This window comes from Capra hircus, chromosome 23 (genome assembly GCF_001704415.2).
Source record: "Capra hircus breed San Clemente chromosome 23, ASM170441v1, whole genome shotgun sequence".
Lineage (NCBI taxonomy): Eukaryota > Metazoa > Chordata > Mammalia > Artiodactyla > Bovidae > Capra > Capra hircus.
Window position 1 is genome coordinate 21,060,631 of NC_030830.1, and position 19,068 is coordinate 21,079,698.

At 50.2% G+C, this 19,068-nt stretch overlaps 1 protein-coding gene across 3 annotated transcripts in view; it reads right to left on the reverse strand.

The window, feature by feature from the left end:
* Positions 3,479-19,068, reverse strand: part of GABBR1 (gamma-aminobutyric acid type B receptor subunit 1) — a 30,175-nt gene continuing 14,585 nt past the window's right edge. For 2 of the 3 annotated variants that reach the window (XM_018038812.1, XM_018038810.1), the window contains 12 exons: positions 14,327-14,569; positions 13,647-13,710; positions 12,109-12,186; positions 10,584-10,734; positions 9,972-10,104; positions 8,567-8,683; positions 8,357-8,464; positions 7,839-7,932; positions 7,041-7,168; positions 5,925-6,053; positions 5,561-5,704; positions 3,479-4,839 (listed from right to left, as the gene is read on the reverse strand). In XM_018038812.1, coding sequence (XP_017894301.1) covers positions 4,666-4,839; positions 5,561-5,704; positions 5,925-6,053; positions 7,041-7,168; positions 7,839-7,932; positions 8,357-8,464; positions 8,567-8,683; positions 9,972-10,104; positions 10,584-10,734; positions 12,109-12,186; positions 13,647-13,710; positions 14,327-14,569 — 1,563 coding nt within the window. In that variant the 3' untranslated portion in view covers positions 3,479-4,665. The other variant, XM_018038811.1, reaches the window with a different exon arrangement.

Sequence of the window (19,068 nt, forward strand, 5' to 3'; positions counted from 1 at the left end):
CCGTGGATGGAGGAGCCTGGGAGCCTGCAGTCCATGGGGTCCTGAAGACTTGGACACGACTGAGCGACTCACTTTCACTTTTCACTTTCATGCATTGGAGAAGGAAATGGCAACTCACTCCAGTGTTCTTGCCTGGAGAATCCCAGGGATGGGGGAGCCTGGTGGGCTGCCGTCTATGGGGTCGCACAGAGTCATACACCACTGAAGCAACTTAGCAGCAGCAGCAGAGTGGCCTAAAATTACAATGGACCGTAGGAGGAACTACAGTTGGCAGAAAGGGCTAGGTGTGGGACTACTGCTGGCCCTGAAGCATCCAGAAGCAACCAAAGAACCAGAAAGAGACTGAAAGGCAGCAAACAGCAAGCAATGCCTGGGTGATGGGCCTGGGTGGGTAGATGGCAGTGTGTGAGGCGCCATGAACACTGGCTTTGGAGTAGACAGACCAGATGCAGGGGATCATTCTTTCCAAAGAAGGCTGCAGCAGCATATTTATCCCATCCCACATGTTCTTTTCACAGTGGGACTGATGCTCAGCCCCACCATGAAATGAGGTCCATTCTTCCTCTCCTTGAATCTGGGCACGGCCTTGTGACTGCCCTGACCAATGGATGCTATGTGACGTACAAGGCTGTGTCAGGAAAAAGTTGAGCTTCAACCTAGCTGGCTCAGATTCTTGGCTTCGGAACCCAAGCACCATGTTATAAGGAATCCCAGATTGCATGGAAAGGCCAGGTTGTAGGGGTTCCAGCCCACAGTCCCAGCTGAGGTCTTGGCCAACCCCCATCTTGAGACCCTTCTGAGGATTCCAGCCCCCAACCTTCAAATCTCTCCACTGTCCCCTGAGTTCCTGACCCACAAAGCTGTGAGACATAATAAATGATTATTTTCTTAAGCCACGGTTTTGGGGTAACAGGTTATGCAGCAACAGACACTAATTCACTCAACCTGGATGCTGTCTCCTCTCATCAACTGTGTGACCCTGGACCAGAGTCTTCCTCTTGGAGCTGCAGTCTCCTTGCCAGAAAACAGACATGAGCACATGACCCCTTCCCTCGGCACAGTCTTGAGCAGCAGAACTAACGACTGTGAGGTGCCCACACTCCTGGCTGTTCTCTCAAGCTACGTTGTTTAATTTAACCTGCCTACTTACTTCAAATTTCCACTTTGAGAATGTACATCCCACAAAAGCCCATCTTGCCTACTGCTCTGGTGTGCTTTAGTCACTAAATCGTGTCCAACTCTTGCAACCCCATGGACTGTAGCCTGCCAAGTTCCTCTGTCCATGGGATTTCTCAGCAAGAATACTGGAGTGGGTTGCCATTTCTTTCTCCAGGGGATCGTTCCAACCCAGGAATCGAACCTGAGTCTCCTACATTGCAGGTAGATTCTTTTTTGACTGAGCTATGAGGGAAGCCCTGCCAACTGCTCTACCCCAAGGCCTATCAACCCTGGGATTTCTTTGGAAAGAATGATGCTAAAGCTGAAACTCCAGTACTTTGGCCACCTCATGTGAAGAGTTGACTCATTGGAAAAGACTCTGATGCTGGGAGGGATTGGGGGCAGGAGGAGAAGGGGACGACTGAGGATGAGATGGCTGGATGGCATCACGGACTCGATGGACGTGAGTCTGAGTGAACTCCGGGAGACGGTGATGGACAGGGAGGCCTGGCGTGCTGCGATTCATGGGGTTGCAAAGAGTCGGACACGACTGAGCGACTAAACTGAACTGAACTGAAGGCCTAGACAAGCACCTACCACCATAATTTCCCCATCAAAACCTGATTGACTGAAAAAAAAACTAGTAAAACTAACATAGCAGCAAAGTGTTCACAAAACACTTCCTGTTAATAAGTGATCAGGGCAGGGAGGCAAAAGACCAAGTCAAGGCAGAGCAAGGGCCACTGAGGTCTGGCAAACAGTCTAGAGTTCAAGATGTTCCACAGTCAGGAGATCTGAAAGCCCAGGGCTGAAGCCCACCCTGACCCAGCAGGGCTGGAGAGGCCAAGGGAGCTCTTGCCAGAACTGCTGAGTAGTAGTCACACACTTCTTCCCCACACCAGGGGCCTCCGCTAGCCCTACCATTTGACCTGGCCGCTGTCTGTGCTCCTGCCAGCCAAGAATGTCTGGCTTAACCGTGGCTCAGTAGAACTGATCTTCTGTAATCTGTAGCCCTGCTAAGTGCAAAGAGGGCTTCCCAGGTGGCTCAGTAGTAAAGAACCCACCTGCCAAGCAGGAAACGCAGGTTCAATCCCTGGTCGGGAAGATTCCCCTGGAGAAGGAAATGGCAACCCACTTCACTATTCTTGCCTGGGAAATCCCATGGACGGAGGAGCCCAACAGGGTGCAAAGAGTCGGACACCACTTAGTGACTAAACAAGTACAGGAAAGTTCAAGGTGGTGACTCTGGTCTTTTCTGTTCTGCCCAGGGCTGGGAGGCAGCTCCCACTGCTGCTTCTGAAGCCAACTGTCCATTTTCTACACTACCAGCTGACCTCCTCCACAGGCCTCTTCCCTTTGCCTTGAGAATGCTCCATTGTGGAATGAATGGCTGCCAGATTCAAATCCTAGTGATCCAAAGCGGATACTCACAGTGGAATGGTTTTCAAGTACTGGTCCAAGATTTAACCTCCCCTGCTCTTGGGAAACTTCAGAAATTGGCTATTAAACAGGGTGGTGAAATGACAGGGCCCATCTAATCCTTACAGCACTTTCGAAAAAAATATATGAAAATCATTTTTTAAAAATCAGTGCTATGGGGAAGGAGAGAAACTGAGCTTCGGGGGAAAAAAAACACTTCTCCAAGGGGACACAAAAAATTACAAAATTGTCGAGCAATGTTTTGTTTCGTTTCCATTGGCCATTGAGGACTTTCTTTCATGTGGACAGCAAGCTTGTGCCAAGATGCTCCGAGTTCTCAATGACTTTTCAGGGTGGAAGAACTCAGGGACCATCTAATCCGCTACCCGCGAGCGGTCACGTTTTTTTATTATCCTCAATTCCTAGGAGGAATAGCCCTCACATCTGTTCAGCCACATGCTCCAGGCTCCCAATGCATGCCCATCACTGTCAGAAACCTCATTAAACAGTGACAGTGGCTTGTTTACCCAACATGTTCCGTGAGCCAAGAACCATCATGAGCACTCGTCCTGGCATCCACTCTGTGGAGGGATGGATGTGAAGATGGTGGTGGGAATGATGACTATTACCTTCACAAGTGAGGACGTGGAGAATAGAGATTAGGAATGCTTTTTGTATGTGGTAGAATCTGAAGCTCTGGGAGTTTGACTCCGGCCCACATTTTTAACCTGTTATGTCACCCCTCACTAATCTCAGCCCTAACTGTGTCTTGCTTAGCCCTCGACGGATCAACACCTCTGTCCATCCCTCCACTGAAGTGCCTTTTCATCAGTGCGGAGGGGCCCCAGAGCCTCCCTTCTTGGGCTGAAGCCCATTCAGTTCATAGTAAAGGACGAGGTGCTGAGTCACTCCATTCACTGGTTTATTGAGATTTGGGGAGCTCCTTCCCCCAAGACACCACAGTGCAAAAAGGACCCCATCTCCCGCCACACAGGACCATCTTCTGCCTCCACAGGCAGGGGTGCCTTCCTTTGGTCAGGCTTCTCACCAACTACCCACTGCAAGCAGCTCCCCAAACCTGCCCCCATTTCTTCTCCCTTCTTGCCCTCAGAAAAATACAAAACCGAAGGGAACACTCTTGTAGAGGAGGATTGTGAGTGTGGACAGGGATGCTCCAGAGCGCAAAGGAGAGCAGGGTGAGTGCGAGCAGAAACCGTGATGTGGACCCAGACGGGGACGGCCACACCAGATGGGAATGGGGGAAAGTGTGTAACAATGTGCAGGGTGGGTGCATATGGCTCTGCTGGAAGAACACAATGATTTTAAGGTGCAAAAAGAAGAGGGTACACGAGGGCACACGGGGCAAGTGCACAGGTAAACTTAGACGTGTACAAATGGCACATGCCCACCCACACAGCTCTCCCAAGGGCATATGCATGACCATGAGGGGGCACACGCAGCCATGAGGGGAGGCAACACAGCAGGGCACGTGTGGCCACAGGAAGAATGGAGAGAGCACATGTGAAACACGTGCAAACAGCAAAGTGAGAACAGGGAGGATAGATGTGTGTTGGGAAGAGGGAAGGAGCATGTGACCCTTGACAAAAAGAGTGAGTGCCTTGCAAAAGCTAAATTCAAGAGGGATAAGACATGGCGCAAGTGGGTTGGAAGGAGATGAGGATGGTGAGAGAAAGGGCCAGGCTCTGTTGCCACGGTGGGAGCAGAGCACAAAGGCGAGGGGTCTGCTGGGCTGTCGTGGCAACCAGAGGAAAAGAAGAGGGGGTGTGTGTCGTGAGGCACCAAGGAGCCAGTGAGTGAGAAGCTTCAAGCTGGGTACAAACTTGATTATGAAGTAGAGATAGACAATGATTCAAATGAATGAGAGAACAGGGCCTGGCTCCCAGAGCACTGGAGACTCACACGACGCTGGAACCTGGGACTCTGGGACTCAAGAGGAGCAGGTATTTACAAGAGATGGGATGGAACGGTGTTCTTCCCACCTAGGGTCCCGATCCCCTGCTTCGTCCCCGAGCTCCCCTCCTTCCCCCTCTGCCTCCCCCTACTCGCCTGTCCCCCCTCACACCTCCCTCACTTGTAAAGCAAGTGGACTCGACTTCCATCACAGCTAAGCCGGTCAGGGGGCTCAGGGGGCCCCCTGGGCAGGCCCCCCGAGGGGTCTGGGGGTGTCGGAGGATGACGCCGGGATCGGAGCTGCTGCCGAGACTGGAGCTGATGGCGCAGTTCAGAGACGCGCTCCTCTTTCTGGAGGAAGAACACAATCGGGCGAGTGGGAGAGAAGAAGTCAGGGAAGGGTGGGAGGAGGGAAGGAGAGGCAGAGAAAAATGTGGGGGAAAGGGAGAGGGGAAGAGGACAGAAGAAAGGAACAGGAACTACCAGGCATGAACAGGGAGAGCCGAAAGCACACACTGAACACAGTGGGGCGGCAGTCGAGATCAGGGAAAGAAAGGGCGTGGGAGAGGGGAGACAGGGCCGAGCACATAGCTTCCGCTTCCGACAACGCGCTTCCGACAACGCACTCAACAGATTAATGCCAACCCAGTTTGAATACCCCCAGGCTGATACTGCACTGGCCCCCTAACTCCCGCTGGGGCCACTGCAAACACCCTGCATATCTGCCCAGATCCCTCTCCCTGGAGAGTATACTCAACCCCCACAACCAGCCACGCCCAGCCCAGGGCCACGCCCTCGCCTCCAGGAGGCGGAGTCAACAATGTAGTTCCTGCTCCAGAGCCCCTCCACCCGCTGAGGCCAGCAGTTTACCAGATTTTTACCTGAGATTGACTCCACCTTCTCCCCTTCCCTGTCCTTCTCCACTCACTCCCTGACAGCTTGTCTCCTGAGACCCTCCCTTGGTAAATCACCTGCACAGGAACCCCGATCTCAGGCTTTACCTCTGGAAGCCTGACCCCACCCGAGACGTGGGCCTCCCTGACCTGCCACCACCTCTGCCTTCACCACACACCTCGGCGATGATCTTCTCCAGCTCGCGGTTCTCCTTCTCCAACAGCCTGGACTTCTCCTCCTCGTTGTTGTTGGTCGAGGACCCTGTCTTCATGGTGTCCTGTGCCTCCGACTGCCACTCCCCTCGGGTGATCAGCCTGCGCATCTGGGAGCGGGAGTTGGGGGTGTGGATGGGCCAGCAGGGACTGTCAGCGATTAGCTCATGGTGGGTTGCAGTTGGAAGGAAGGAAAACAGGAGGGAGCTGGGCCCAAAACGGACGAAGTGGGAGGAAGGGAAGTAGGGTGGAGAGGCTGGGAGAACAACCAGAGCCATACCTTGGACACAAAGTAGGTTGGAGAGGCTGGGAGGACAACCAGAGCCATACCTTGGGCACAAAGAGCACCACCAGGGTGATATAGGAGGAGAAAACTATGGCGAGAGAGGCGAAGGCAAAGGCAGCATCCTGCTGGCTGGACAGGATCATGGTGACCGGGGCAGTGATGAGGCACAGAACCTGGGGGCAGAGCGTGTGTGGGGTCACAGACCTGCTGGCTTAGACAAGAGCCATGATCTTCTTCCCCCAGAAAAGTCTATGGGGACAGGTTCCTGGGGAACTTCCCATTCAAAAAGGACCCAAAGTTGGGATGTGAGAGTTGGGCCATAAAGAAGGCTGAGCACTGAAGAACTGATGCTTTTGAATTGTGGGGTGCTGAACAAGACTCTTGAGAGTCCTTTGGACAGCAAGGAAATCAAACCAGTCAAACCTATAGGGAATCAACCCTGAATATTCACTGGAAGGACTGATGCTGAAGCTGAAGCTCCAACACTGGCCACCTGATGGGAAGAGCCAACTCACTGGGAAAAACCCTGATGCTGGGAAAGACTGAGAGCAAAAGGAGAAGGAGGCAGCCACGGATGAGATGGTTGGATGGCATCACTAGCTCAGTGGACATGATTTTGAGCAGACTCTGGGAGATAGAGGAGGACAGGGAAGCCTGGTGTGCTGTAGTCCATGGGGTCTCAGAGTAGGACACGACTTAGCTACTGAACAATAGTCAGGATCATCCTCAACTGTAGGTTGGTAAGAATCCCAGATAAACTGTCCCAAACTAGCTTCAGCTCTAGGACAGCCCCTCCCTCCAGACAGGAGCCCCCAGGATCTCTTTACACACATCAGAGTCCTTAAGAGCCAGTCCTGAGCACCTCTGGCAGGAAATCTCATTCAGATTCCAGCTTGGGAACCACAGATGAGGAATTTCACCTGTTTCTGCTTCCACATCTATCTAGTGGGGATGCTAATCACCACTTCACTGGGTGGTTATACGAAGATTGATGTGCACTTTATACATTTATAAAGTGCTTTTCAAACCCAAGGCATTAGAAAATGTTTTAAGACTTCCACCCAACTGACCCCACATTGGGCACCTCATTCTTCCCAGGCCACCCCCATCTGGGTTGTGGCCAGTCCCCACGGTCAATGCCAGGTGTCCAGGGAGCTCACCGCCACATTGTAGATGGCCATGCCCACAGCCCGGTGGTCATTGATCTTCTCAGTGGACACACTCTTGGTCTCATAAGCAAGAAAGATACCCAGCAGCAGCAGCAGCCCCTTGTAACCATAGAAGATGCCTAGGATGGCAGGGAAGGGTTATCCTCCACTCACTCCCCACTTCTCTGTGCTCCTTCTGATGGCAATGACATGGGGGTCTCCTCTCCAACCCAGCCCTTCTGACCTAGTACACCCCTCCCTGTCCACTGCCCCTGGGCCCACCCAACTCGCCCTGACCTCATTGCTTCCTCCTGGGACTAAGAGCCCCATCACACAGGACGATGATGGTTGAGCGGCTGTCAGTACACACAGTGTCTCACCTCCTCACCCTGAGTGGGAAGATGGCTTTCCACGCTGAGGGCAGGTTTGCCATTTGTGGTCAGAGTGATGTTAAAAGGGCCAAAGGGGCCTAACCCCTTGCAGCCCCAGTCTCACTCCAGGGAGTGAACCAGACAGAGATGGAGATGAGGATGAGGCCACATTACTGGTCCCTCTGATGAACACAAGCTCTGCCTCATCCCTGCGGTGGACACTAAGCACCTCAGGCAAAAGACCAACTCTCCCCAAGCTCAGAAAAGACTAATGCAGTGGCAAACAGGAGGAGATTCCAACTGAGTTGACATGAGTTCTCTGCTTCTTTTTCCAAAGACCCTTCCCCCTTCAAAGCTACTGCCCACTCCACACACATTCCCTCCCCACTAGCCCCCCTTTATGGGCATCTCCCCCACCCCTCCCCCACACCCTGCACACCAAGCCACGTGTTCATCTTCTTGGAGCTACAGTGCTCCAGCTGGGGCAGAATAGACACGTCAATATCTTCCTTCGGCTCCTCCTTGGCAAAAGTCTAAGGAAGAGAGAGAGCCACAGGCAAGATGGTTGCTGTCCTCCTCTCCCCTCCCCACCTCTGCTCAGTCCCCGACTCCCAGTTCCTCCCTCTCTTTCTGAAGAGATCCTCAGTTCTCATGCCACAGCCAACTCCAGGCCTGGGAACATTTGCCTAAACACCTTATAAGTGCTTGTTCCCTCACGTTCACGATGTCTGAAAGTCTGCCCATCCTCCCAGATCGCCAACACTTCCTTTCGTCACAGGAACTCAGAGTGTCTGCTAGGGCTCCCTCCAGAAAGCAGGGAGAGCTGCTGAGATACCCAGGGCTGGAACACACCTCCCATGGGCAGCTCTTCTCCTCAAGACCCCCTGCAGCTCCCAAGGCCTTTCCACCAGTGCGTCCTGCAAGGCCTCCTGACCCAAGCGCCTCCTCAAAGGGTACCTCAATGGTCCGGTGCAGGGGGTCCACGATCTGCCAGATGGCAAGGGTGAGGACGTCCATGCCCACCAACAGGCCCACCGTGGCGTACAGCTTCCAGGGCTCCAGGGTCTGAGTGAACACACAGAGTACAGGCATGTTGGGGTAGGGGACAGGGCCTCCCAATCCCTGAGAGCCTAGGCACTAGGGGCTGAAGGATCCAGAGCAGCTCACCTTCCTCCACTCTTTCTTTTCCTCCTTCTTTGTGAAGACTGTATGGACCCACCAGATCTTGGTGAACATGGAGCCGTAGCCCAGGCTAAAGCCCAAACCCAGGAGCCAGAGGCGGGCCTAGGAAAGGAGAGAGAGCAGGAGAGAATAGGGCAGGGCAGCAGGTGGGCAGTGCCAGGATGGGGCAGGGCTGTAGGAGGGAACGGATGACCAGACTGGCAGGATGCAGCCAGTAGGGGCTGGGTGGGGAGGGCTACTGGGCAGCAGACAGTCTCTTTGCACTTTGCCACCTGGATAATCTTGCTAAAAAATGGGTTTTAATAGCCAATCACTTCTGACTGTTCCCCAAGGCCTGCAGATTGCAGCCTGAACACCTCCAGATGCAGCATGAGACCCTTTACAACATCATCCCACCCACCTTTCCAGCCTCTTCTCCCCCCAGACCCTTACCTGCCCCAGACACTCACCTGCCCCATGCTCCAGCCCTGCTCAACTGCTTGCTTGCTTACCCTTGCCCTTGATCTACTCTCTTTTGTGCCTCTGCTACCCACAGGACACTCCCTCCGTTCCTGGAGTAACCCTCTTTTATTTCTCCAGCTGACAAAAGCCCCTGCATCCCCCACAATTCACATGCCGCCTTTGGTGTGGTCCATGCAGCCACTCGGACAGTCAGCTGCTTTCTCCTCGCTCCCACAGCAGATCCCTGCTCTGATACCTCTTGTGTGTCGCTGCTAATTATCTGCTTTCCCACAGTATTGGGTCTCTCTGAAGAACTGTAGGTGTATGTATGTGCAAATGCCATGTGTACAGATGTGTGATCAGGAAAGGTACAGAGCAGAGGAGAAGAGTGAGAATGGGCAGGAAAGAGAGGGGCAGCATAAGAACCAAATATTGCCGCTGAAGCCAGGCTTACTCTGTAGCCCCAGAACCTTCCATGTGCCAAGAGTCCCACAGAGCCTCCTCCCTGTGTGAGAGCGGTCCCTTCCCCCAATTCTCCCTGCTGTTGGTTCAGATCCCCGCCTCCGTCCTTCCCAACCACAACTAAGGCTCCCATGGGAAGTCCCCAGTTCTTGTTCTCGGCCCCCGCGCCACAGACAGGCCACCATTGTCCAAAGGTTCTCTGTGCAGACCCCTTCCTGCGCCTTCAATACCTCCCCCCACCCTTCTCTGCAAGGCATGCCATGGCAACCTTGGAACTGACAAGCCAGCTACAGAATGAAAAAGTCTGGAGGCACAGAAAGAAGGGACAGAGCCAGACAGAGATGAGAGGGCGATGTCAGGAGAAGAACTAGGGACAAGGAGGAAAGACAAGGAGGACAGGCAGGGGACGGCACATCACAGAAGGCGCTCCTGAGGGGGCGGGCCGGAGAGCCATGCTGTGGCAGGCGACCTGCCACCCCCTCCTCACCTGGCAGACGAAAGGGAACTGACTTCTCCCGATGTGGTAACCATCCAGCCCGAGGGGGAAGACGGCGGCTAATGCTAGTGAGCAGCCCACAGCAGTCAGATTATTCAGGTTGGGCTGTGAGTTCTGGATATAACTAGGGCAGAGGCGGAAGGGTGGGAGAGATTGAAGAGCAGAATTACCCTCCTCTCCAGGGAGGCTCAGCTCCCCAAACACCCCGCAACGGCCTGACCCCAAACTCAGGACCAGGAGACAAAGGCAGGCGGCCTTGGAGCTGGCATCAGAGACGAAGCCAGTTCGGTCATGGGGGCCCACAGACGGCTTCCCAGGCACAGGACCCTGCCACACACACACTCTTTAGAGCCCTAAATTATGTTACCTGATCCCAAAAGCTTTTTTATTTTTCCATTAGCTGCTTTGGAGCAGGGATGGGAGTTATACCTAGCTTCCCCCTTTTCGTTCCCAGTGGTCACTAGGCAAACACTAATCCAGAGTGGCAATCTCAGAGACACACGGCCTCAGGAGCTACATACGTTCCTTCTCACTCCCGTCAAGCGAATGACCTTTATCTTAGAGAAGCAGACAGGATAGGGAAATGTCAGCAGAGAAACTTACCGGACATGGGAGTTATAGATGTTAAAGGACAGACAGACAACAGCTAGAACAATGCCCAGGCTGGAGAGAACGGAGACGGAGATAAAGAGTTTCTGTGACAGGAAGCGGAACGTCTTGATGACCAAGGTCTGGTCAGCTGGAGGGGACCCTCCTGCGTGGCACAGGGGAGGGGGAAGAGAAAGGAGGAAGGACAAAGGCATGAAGGCGGGACAGGCGAAAGGGGAGAAGGACCAAGCTGCTGATGGGCACCCAGGTCTTAACTCTGAGGACAGGAGGCCCTCACTGCCCTGAATCAGGGCTTGCTGCAGCCCAAATGCTCTTTGATTCTCTGGCTCTTAGGAAGCAGTCAGAAATGAGACAAGAAGATGGAACTAGAGGCTGAGCTGTATCACCAAAGTTGTAGTATTTTTGTTGTTGCTTTTTGTTCTTTGTGTTTTTTTATCTTTCTTTCAGGAAAGAAAAATGGAAGGGAAAGAAGGGGATAATAAGAAATAAATTTTATGAGGTCTCTTACAACTCAAATCAGAAGCTGCAGAAGACAGTCATACAGTCATGAAGCTAAAGTGCCTCATAATAGAGTCTGGCCTCCTAACCTCCGGAGGAATTTTCTTAAAAAAAAAAAAAAAAACTGATCTGTGATTTTAACCCTGGCCAGGTGGTATTCCCAAAGGTGTTTCTCAGTTATTATTAAAGAGAAGCTCAAAGTTGTCACAGAATTCACAGAAAGCAGGGGGCGGGGGGGGGGGGGGGGGCGGGGGGGGCGGGGTACTAATTTCAATTTGCTGAGCTTTAAAAAAAAAAGCATAATTTAGGCCATGCAGCATTTATAGCAATACAGAACATTGTCCTAAATTCAAATTATAAAAAAAAAAATTTCAGAACTCCAGCAGTGCTGAGAACTACTAGATTTCAGCTGGGTAGGGCAGATGGCAGCTGTCTCCCATGGCTGTGCCCTTCCCCCTCCTGAAGACACCAAGCCTTTTTTTGATCAATAGAGTCCTCATTTTGCCCACCTTGAGTATCTTTCCCACTTCCTATTATTTAGCCCACCAAGCACACAAGGAATATAATTTCTTCCTTTCTCTCCTTAAAAAGCACATTTTAACAGAAGACAATTAAATGAGGTTTTACATCCTCTCCTATAATTTAAGCAACCGTCTTCCTAAGAAAGCTAAGAGGCAACTTGAGGCTTGAAGTAGCTGATTCAGATACATCAGGTCACCAGAACATCTGGGAAACCCAAATGCAGTTTTCATTTCCCGCCCCCTGGGCCTAATCCCCAGTCGTCCCAGGAATGTACTATTTTTAAAAATGCATTGCTACCCACCACCTATACCCTCTCCAAATACACCAGTCTCCTACCCACATCTTGAAGGTCTTATTCCCTTTCTCTGAAACCCAGCCCCTGGTTCATCTCCTTAGGACATTTCAACCCCATGGTACCAACCACCCCACCCTCGTTCAAACATAGTATTCATCAATGGTTCAGAGGGGCTAAAGAAAATTATAAACAAGATCCACTTACCAATCCACTTATCTGTTTTGGACCAGGAAAGGTCATCCTTGGTGCTGTCATAATAGCCAATCTTCTTGTAGCTGCCACCTGGACAGATGATAGAGGTAACCACAGGTAGGTGAAAAGCTGATCCCAAGCATTCTCAACCTCCCACTTCCCTAAAGTAGATCTCTGTGGTCATTATCTGATTCTCCCTTCACCTGAGCCCTCAAAGGATACTTGGAAGGATCTGGGGGCCACTTGAAACAGTGATCTGATTGAAAAGCACTATAGGGTAGATTCCAAGGCAACACAAAGAAATTGTTGTTTAGTCACTCAGTCATGTCTGACTGTTTTGTGACTCCATGGACTTGCAGCCTGCGCAGGCTCCTCTGTCCATGGGATTTCCCAGAAGAATACTGGAGTGGGTTGCCATTTCCTTCTCCAGGGAATCTTCCCGGTTCAGGGATCAAACTCATGTCTCGCGCACGGGCAGGCACATTCTCTACCGCTGAGCCGCCAGGGAAGCCCACACAAAGAAACAAGAATGTCTTTTATGCTTCAAGCCCTTCAGTGAAGAGCGCTGCACAGGATGTCTGCCACCCATTCCACGGGCTCACACCTCAGAAAAATGCCTCTCACTGTGATTCTGGCTTAAAAATCTTTAAACATGTTTCTGCTTATTCTTCCTCTCCTGATAGAATCACAAGATCTATTTTCCCAGAGGCTTTCATTTTAATTTTAGAAATTTCTCATCCATTGACTTGGCTTCTAATTTCTCACACAAGTTGCATCTGCCTCTTAAAAAGCCACAAAGTGAAATTCAGCCACTCCTAAGATTTCTAGAGCTGCCCCAGTTACCATAACTTTTTCTTCTAAAGCCAACTCACAGCCCTTGGACCGTGGCTGAAGTCTATTCGTTCTTGTCCTGGTTATAAAGATCTGAGAGGATGGAGGAGGTTGGGAGGAGGAAAAGAAAGAAACTTTTCACAAGAGGCCAAGAATTGGTTCTTTTGGCCCTGCTCTAAGAGTCTGAGTGGAGTGGAATTGAAAAACTAATTCACAAGTTTTGCAAATACCTCACTGCGTGAAGTTATAAGCATACACCATCTAGAAAAGCCAAACTAGATATACTGCAGAAAAATCAGAGCTAATTGTTTACATACCAAGGAAATGCAATAGGTTCCCTTTAAAATAGCATGTTTCCTAGATTCAGCTTTCCTTGGGTCCACGAATATGCCACTGACAAGTCATGAACCCCTCAAGTCACCCACCAGAGGGAAATTTCTCAAATCAAAATGGGGGCCATTAGGGGAAAAGAGTGGTTGTTTTCAATTTGCATGCACAACCACTGCAACTCAAAGAAATTCACCCATCGCTAAGCTTTTTATTATCAATATCATCATTATTTAAAAGCTTGGGGAACACGGAAGAGCAGGCAGGAGGTAGGGAGGCACCAAGGCAATGTCTTCAGGTCTCCCAGGGTTCTCTTCCCAGATGGTATCCTAGCCCAGCCCCAGCCTGGGCCCCCCACTGACCTCCCCATCCCCCCACATCCCCATGCTCACCCTGCAGCTGCTCGATGAGCGTCCATGCCATCCGAGAGCCGCTGGCATCAAACACCACATGGCCCTGAGGGGGAGAAACATGTGGAGGAAGGCAAAGGGGATAAAAGCAAGCGAAATGAGAACATCAGGGCCTCTTTGAATCCTTATGTTTTTGAAGTAATTGAGCTTCTGAATGAATTCTATTTATGGCATTTGCCTGCATATAGGACATACCCCAGATGCCCATAGCCTAGATTTTAGAAACATTATTCTTTGGAAAAGAAGCTTCACCCAGGAGATTTGAATGGGAAAAATCCCCAGATGGAACACCAGGGGACCTGGCCTCTGGCTGCGTGACCTGAGCGAGTCACCAAGTCCCTCTGGATGCTGATTTCCCCACTTTAAGAGGAATAAGGAGAGGATCTTTCAGGCTGCTTCCTCTTTTAAAATCCTGTAATTTTCATCTGACTCATAAATATCAGGACTGAGAAAAGTGAGGGGAGAGGTTGGAAGAAATGGTATATATCATTGCTCTTCTAGACTTCTGTGGGGTTTTCTGGCTTGGGGGCTCCTACTTCCCTGGTCTGAGACTGATTATTGCAGAGAGGTAACTGAGACAGAAGGCATGTCTCCAGAGAGACCTCAGAGAGGTCTCTCCGGATGGGAGGACTGAGGCCAGCAAAGGGGTTGCTGTAACTCACAGAAACACCCTCAAAGGACGAGGAGTTCATTGCCCGGTAGATTTGGTCAGTTATGGTCTGGTTGTTGTAGTTGAAGTCTTCCAGGCGCACGCCCGAACGGCCGCCCCCTCCGGACGTCTTGTTGAGGGCCAGTGCCAAGGCCCAGATGGCATCATAGGCTAGGGGTGCCTCCTGGAAGCCTCCCGTCTCCTCGGGGTGTCGTTTTAGTCGTTTGGTCAGTTTCTCTACAAACTCCTGGGACGTCTAGGAAGGGAAGAACAGGTCGAAAGAATTGGAGTGCGGTGGGCTTCTGAGTCTGGCTCTGACACTTTGACTTGAATGGATGATTTGTGTTCAAGTCGTCAGATTGAGCCTGTGTACATTCAACATCTTTAACTATACATGTGCATCTGAGATCAGAAGCTACTAGACTAGAGCAGGGGTTAACTGGTTCTGATGGCCTTAGTGTGCACAGCTGCAAGCTCAGAACTGCAAGCAAAGAAGTTTAATAAATAGATGCTCTGCATAATGAACAGCAGAGAGAATGAAATGAAAGCACAGAGAGCAAAGCAAAGATGTGGCCCTGCCAGTGAGGAGCTGCAGCACTGGTGTTCTCTCAGCCTTCAGACTCTCCCAACAGAGCTGACGCAGGAACTAACAGCTCCTCCAAGTCTGAAAGAGCCCAGAAAAGGTGACACCACAGCCTTCCTCGCTCTGTCAACCAAAAAGATTTTTCTTTAGCGTGCTAACTTCCTGCCATCCTCGTGTGCTTTCAGTTCACTGTCTCTTGGATGGTTTTCAGAAGACTTGGGGCTGCAGAAACACCCTTCACACGTTTGAAGTCGATTATTCAATCCCTACCCACACCCCTCCCAACCTTACATCTTTTTTTTCCAAGAAAGCTAAAAAGAATAAGAGCTCCTTTAACTCTGTCATGAAATGGATGAAGAGAGCTGAATTTCTATACCCGGCAGTAACACTGTTTACCTAAATGACTGCAAGTAAATTGCTTCCTTTTTTGGAACTGTCTTCCACATAATGGGGAAAATCATGTCTGCCCTTCTTTACCTCCCAGAAACCATACCAGGAAAGGCTCAGTGTCCACCTCTTGACAAGGCACAGCTAATACCCAGGGGCACCACACAGCTCTGTTTAGACTTGGAATGTGTTAACATATATACATGGGCTTCCCTGGTGGCTCAGACAGTATAGAATCTGCCTGCAATGCGGGAGACCAACATACATACATACTCTAATGAAGGGATGAATAGATGAATGAAGAATAAATATGAATCTCTGTTCCAGATGCCCCGCCTACTTTCCCTTCTAGTCAGCTTTCTGGAGACACGGGGGAATGGGAAATGCAAAGGATGTGCAGTGTGGTGAGGCGGAAACAGCCCAGGATTAAAGACAGGCAGGCCTGCGCTCTGCTCCTCCTGAGGACAGGACCAGGGTCTCTTCTGCTCTTAATCCTCAGCATCCAGCACTGTGCCCCACCCACTCTGGACAAATAACAAGTGTCTATAGATGAAGGCAATGAAATGTGATTATCTATCTATCAACACCTACTCAATGTACACCACCAAGAGTGAGCCCTCTGTAAACAATGGACATTGAGTGTTAGTGACGTAGCAGTATAGGTTCATCAGCTGTAAACTCTCTGGTGGGGAATGCCGATAATGGGGCAAGCTACGAATGAGTGGGGCAGGGAGCATATAGGAAAGCTCTGCGTCTTCCTCTCAATTTTCCTGTGAACTTAAAAACTGCTTCCAAAAAACAAAAATCTTTGGGACTTCCCTTGTGGCTCAGTGGTAAAGAATCTACCTGCCAATGCTGGAGACATGGATTCAAACCCTGATCCAGGAAGAATCCACATGCCGAGGAGCAACTAAACCCGTGTGCCACAACTATTGAGCCTGTGCTCTAGAGCCTGGGAGCCGCATCTACTGAAGCCTGCATGCCTTAGAGCCCGTCTCCACAGCAAGAGAAGCCACCACAATGAGAAGCCCACACATCACAGCTAGAGAGTAGTCCCTGCTCACTACAGCTAGAGAGTAGCCCCTGCTCACTACAGCTAGAGAGTAGCCCCTGCTCACTACAGCTAGAGAGTAGCCCCTGCTCACTACAGCTAGAGAGTAGTTCCTGCTCACTACAGCTAGAGAGTAGCCCCTGCTCACTACAGCTAGAGAGTAACCCCTGCTCACTACAGCTAGAGAGTAGCCCCTGCTCACTACAGCTAGAGAGTAGCCCCTGCTCACTACAGCTAGAGAAAGCCCCTGCTCACCATAGCTAGAGAGTAGCCCCTGCTCACTACAGCTAGAGAGTAGCCCCTGCTCACTACAGCTAGAGAGTAGCCCCTGCTCACTACAGCTAGAGAGTAGCCCCTGCTCACTACAGCTAGAGAGTAGCCCCTGCTCACTACAGCTAGAGAGTAGTTCCTGCTCACTACAGCTAGAGAGTAGCCCCTGCTCACTACAGCTAGAGAAAGCCCCTGCTCACCACAGCTAGAGAGTAGTCCCTGCTCACTACAGCTAGAGAGTAGCCCCTGCTCACTACAGCTAGAGAGTAGCCCCTGCTCACTACAGCTAGAGAGTAGCCCCTGCTCACTACAGCTAGAGAGTAGCCCCTGCTCACTACAGCTAGAGAGTAGCCCCTGCTCACTACAGCTAGAGAAAGCCCCTGCTCACCACAGCTAGAGAGTAGTCCCTGCTCACTACAGCTAGAGAGTAGCCCCTGCTCACTACAGCTAGAGAGTAGCCCCTGCTCACTACAACTACAGAAAGCCCCTGCTCACTACAACTAGAGAGTAGCCCCTGCTCACTACAACTACAGAAAGCCCCTGCTCACTACAACTAGAGAAAGCCCCTGCTCACTACAACTAGAGAAAGCCTACACAGCAATGAAGACCCAGCACAGCCAAAATAAATAAAATTATCTTTCAAAAAACCATCTTTAAGAAAAATGTCCATTGGATGGATAAATGGAAAGATGTCTTCTAATTCCAAATAATCCACCAAGCTGCTATTTAATCTCAAACAAGTTATTAGATATAACTATGGAGTTATTCGGGCTTCCCTGGTGGCTCAGTCGGTAAAGAATTTGCCTGCAATGCAGGAGACCTGGGTTTGATCCCTGAGATGGGAAGATCCCCTAGAGGAGGGCATGGCAACCCACTCTAGTATTCTTGCCTGGAGAATCCCCATGTACAGAGGAGCCTGGCGGGCTACAGTCCATGGGTTTGAATATAGTCAGACACAACTGAGCAACGAAGCACAGCACATGGAGTTATTCAGCTTTAAAATGGGAGTGATATTAACTACCTTGAAAAGTTGTTATAAGGATGAAATTACAACATTATAAAATGCTGAGTATAACATTACATTTTCTCTTTCAACCTCATCATTGTTACCAGTATTCAAATCTGTAATTCCAGCTCAATATTTCAAGTCCTGAGTCTTTGTCTCTAAGGCATTTGTAACTATATAATCAGTAATCTCAAATTAAAAATATCTAAGAATAAGCTTTATTTTTCCAACACTCCCCAGTATATAGGATTGAAACCTTAGGATCACCTCGCTGCTGCTGCTACTGCTGTTAAGTCGCTTCAGTCGTGTCCGACTCTCTGCAACCCCGTAGACGGCAGCCCACCAGGCTCCCCGTCCCTGGGATTCTCCAGGCAAGAACACTGGAGTGGGTTGCCATTTCCTTCTCCAATGCATGAAAGTGAAAAGTGAAAGGGAAGTTGCTCAGTCGTGTCCGACTCTTCATGACCCCATGGACTGCAGCCCACCAGGCTCCTCCGTCCATGGGATTTTCCAGGCAAGAGTACTGGAGTGGGGTGCCATCACCTTAGATTCTTTCAAATCACCGAGTCCTCTTAATACTTTTGTGTTGAAGTGTTTCATTAATATCACTTCTTATACAGAATAATGTTAATCATAATTATAGCTGATATCTACATTGTTCTTATTATTGTCCTCGCATATATCAACTTATTTAATTCTCAGATAACCCAATGAGGTAAATACTATATATGCTCATTTTAGTAAGTGACAAGGAACCTGAGACACAGAACACAGTTTCACCTGCTTGAAGGTATGCTGCTGGCACATGGCTGAGCCGGGATTCCAATCCGTTCAAAGTCCAGTCGCTTCCAGCTACCCTGTAAACTGGAATGTCTCTCTCCAGTAGCACCTGCTCAGCAGACAGCAACTAGCCTGAGCAACCTGTCAGCCTCCAAGCCCATCCAGCCTTCAGTTCAAAGTAAACCCTGCATCCAAAAATCACTCAGACAGGAAGGGAATCATCTGCTCTGCATGACACTCTCCCCAGCCCTGATCTTCACACCTCCCTGGCTTCAGGTCACCACCACTAACACACTTGGATACAGGGAGCACCACTGCCCCCAGGCACGACTAAAATTACCAAAAAGTCTCTCCCCTTTGGGTCAGCAATGATGGCTACACATTTTCAAATAGAAATGTTATAAGGCGGCTTAAAGATAACAACAACAACAAAAATTCTGCAAAACCCATAGAAATTAGTGAATTATTAATAGATTACCCAAGTACCAATGTATGATCCTAAATTTTTAACAGCCCTGTTGGCAGTCTCTATATGTGAGAACAGATGTCCAATGGTGATCTAAAATGTACATCCTGAGGTAGATTTTTATTTTCTATTGTACCCAACTTCTCTATCCCAACCAGAATTTACTGACAATCTTTTTTTTAATTTTCCAGACTCTTTTTAAAATTATTTAT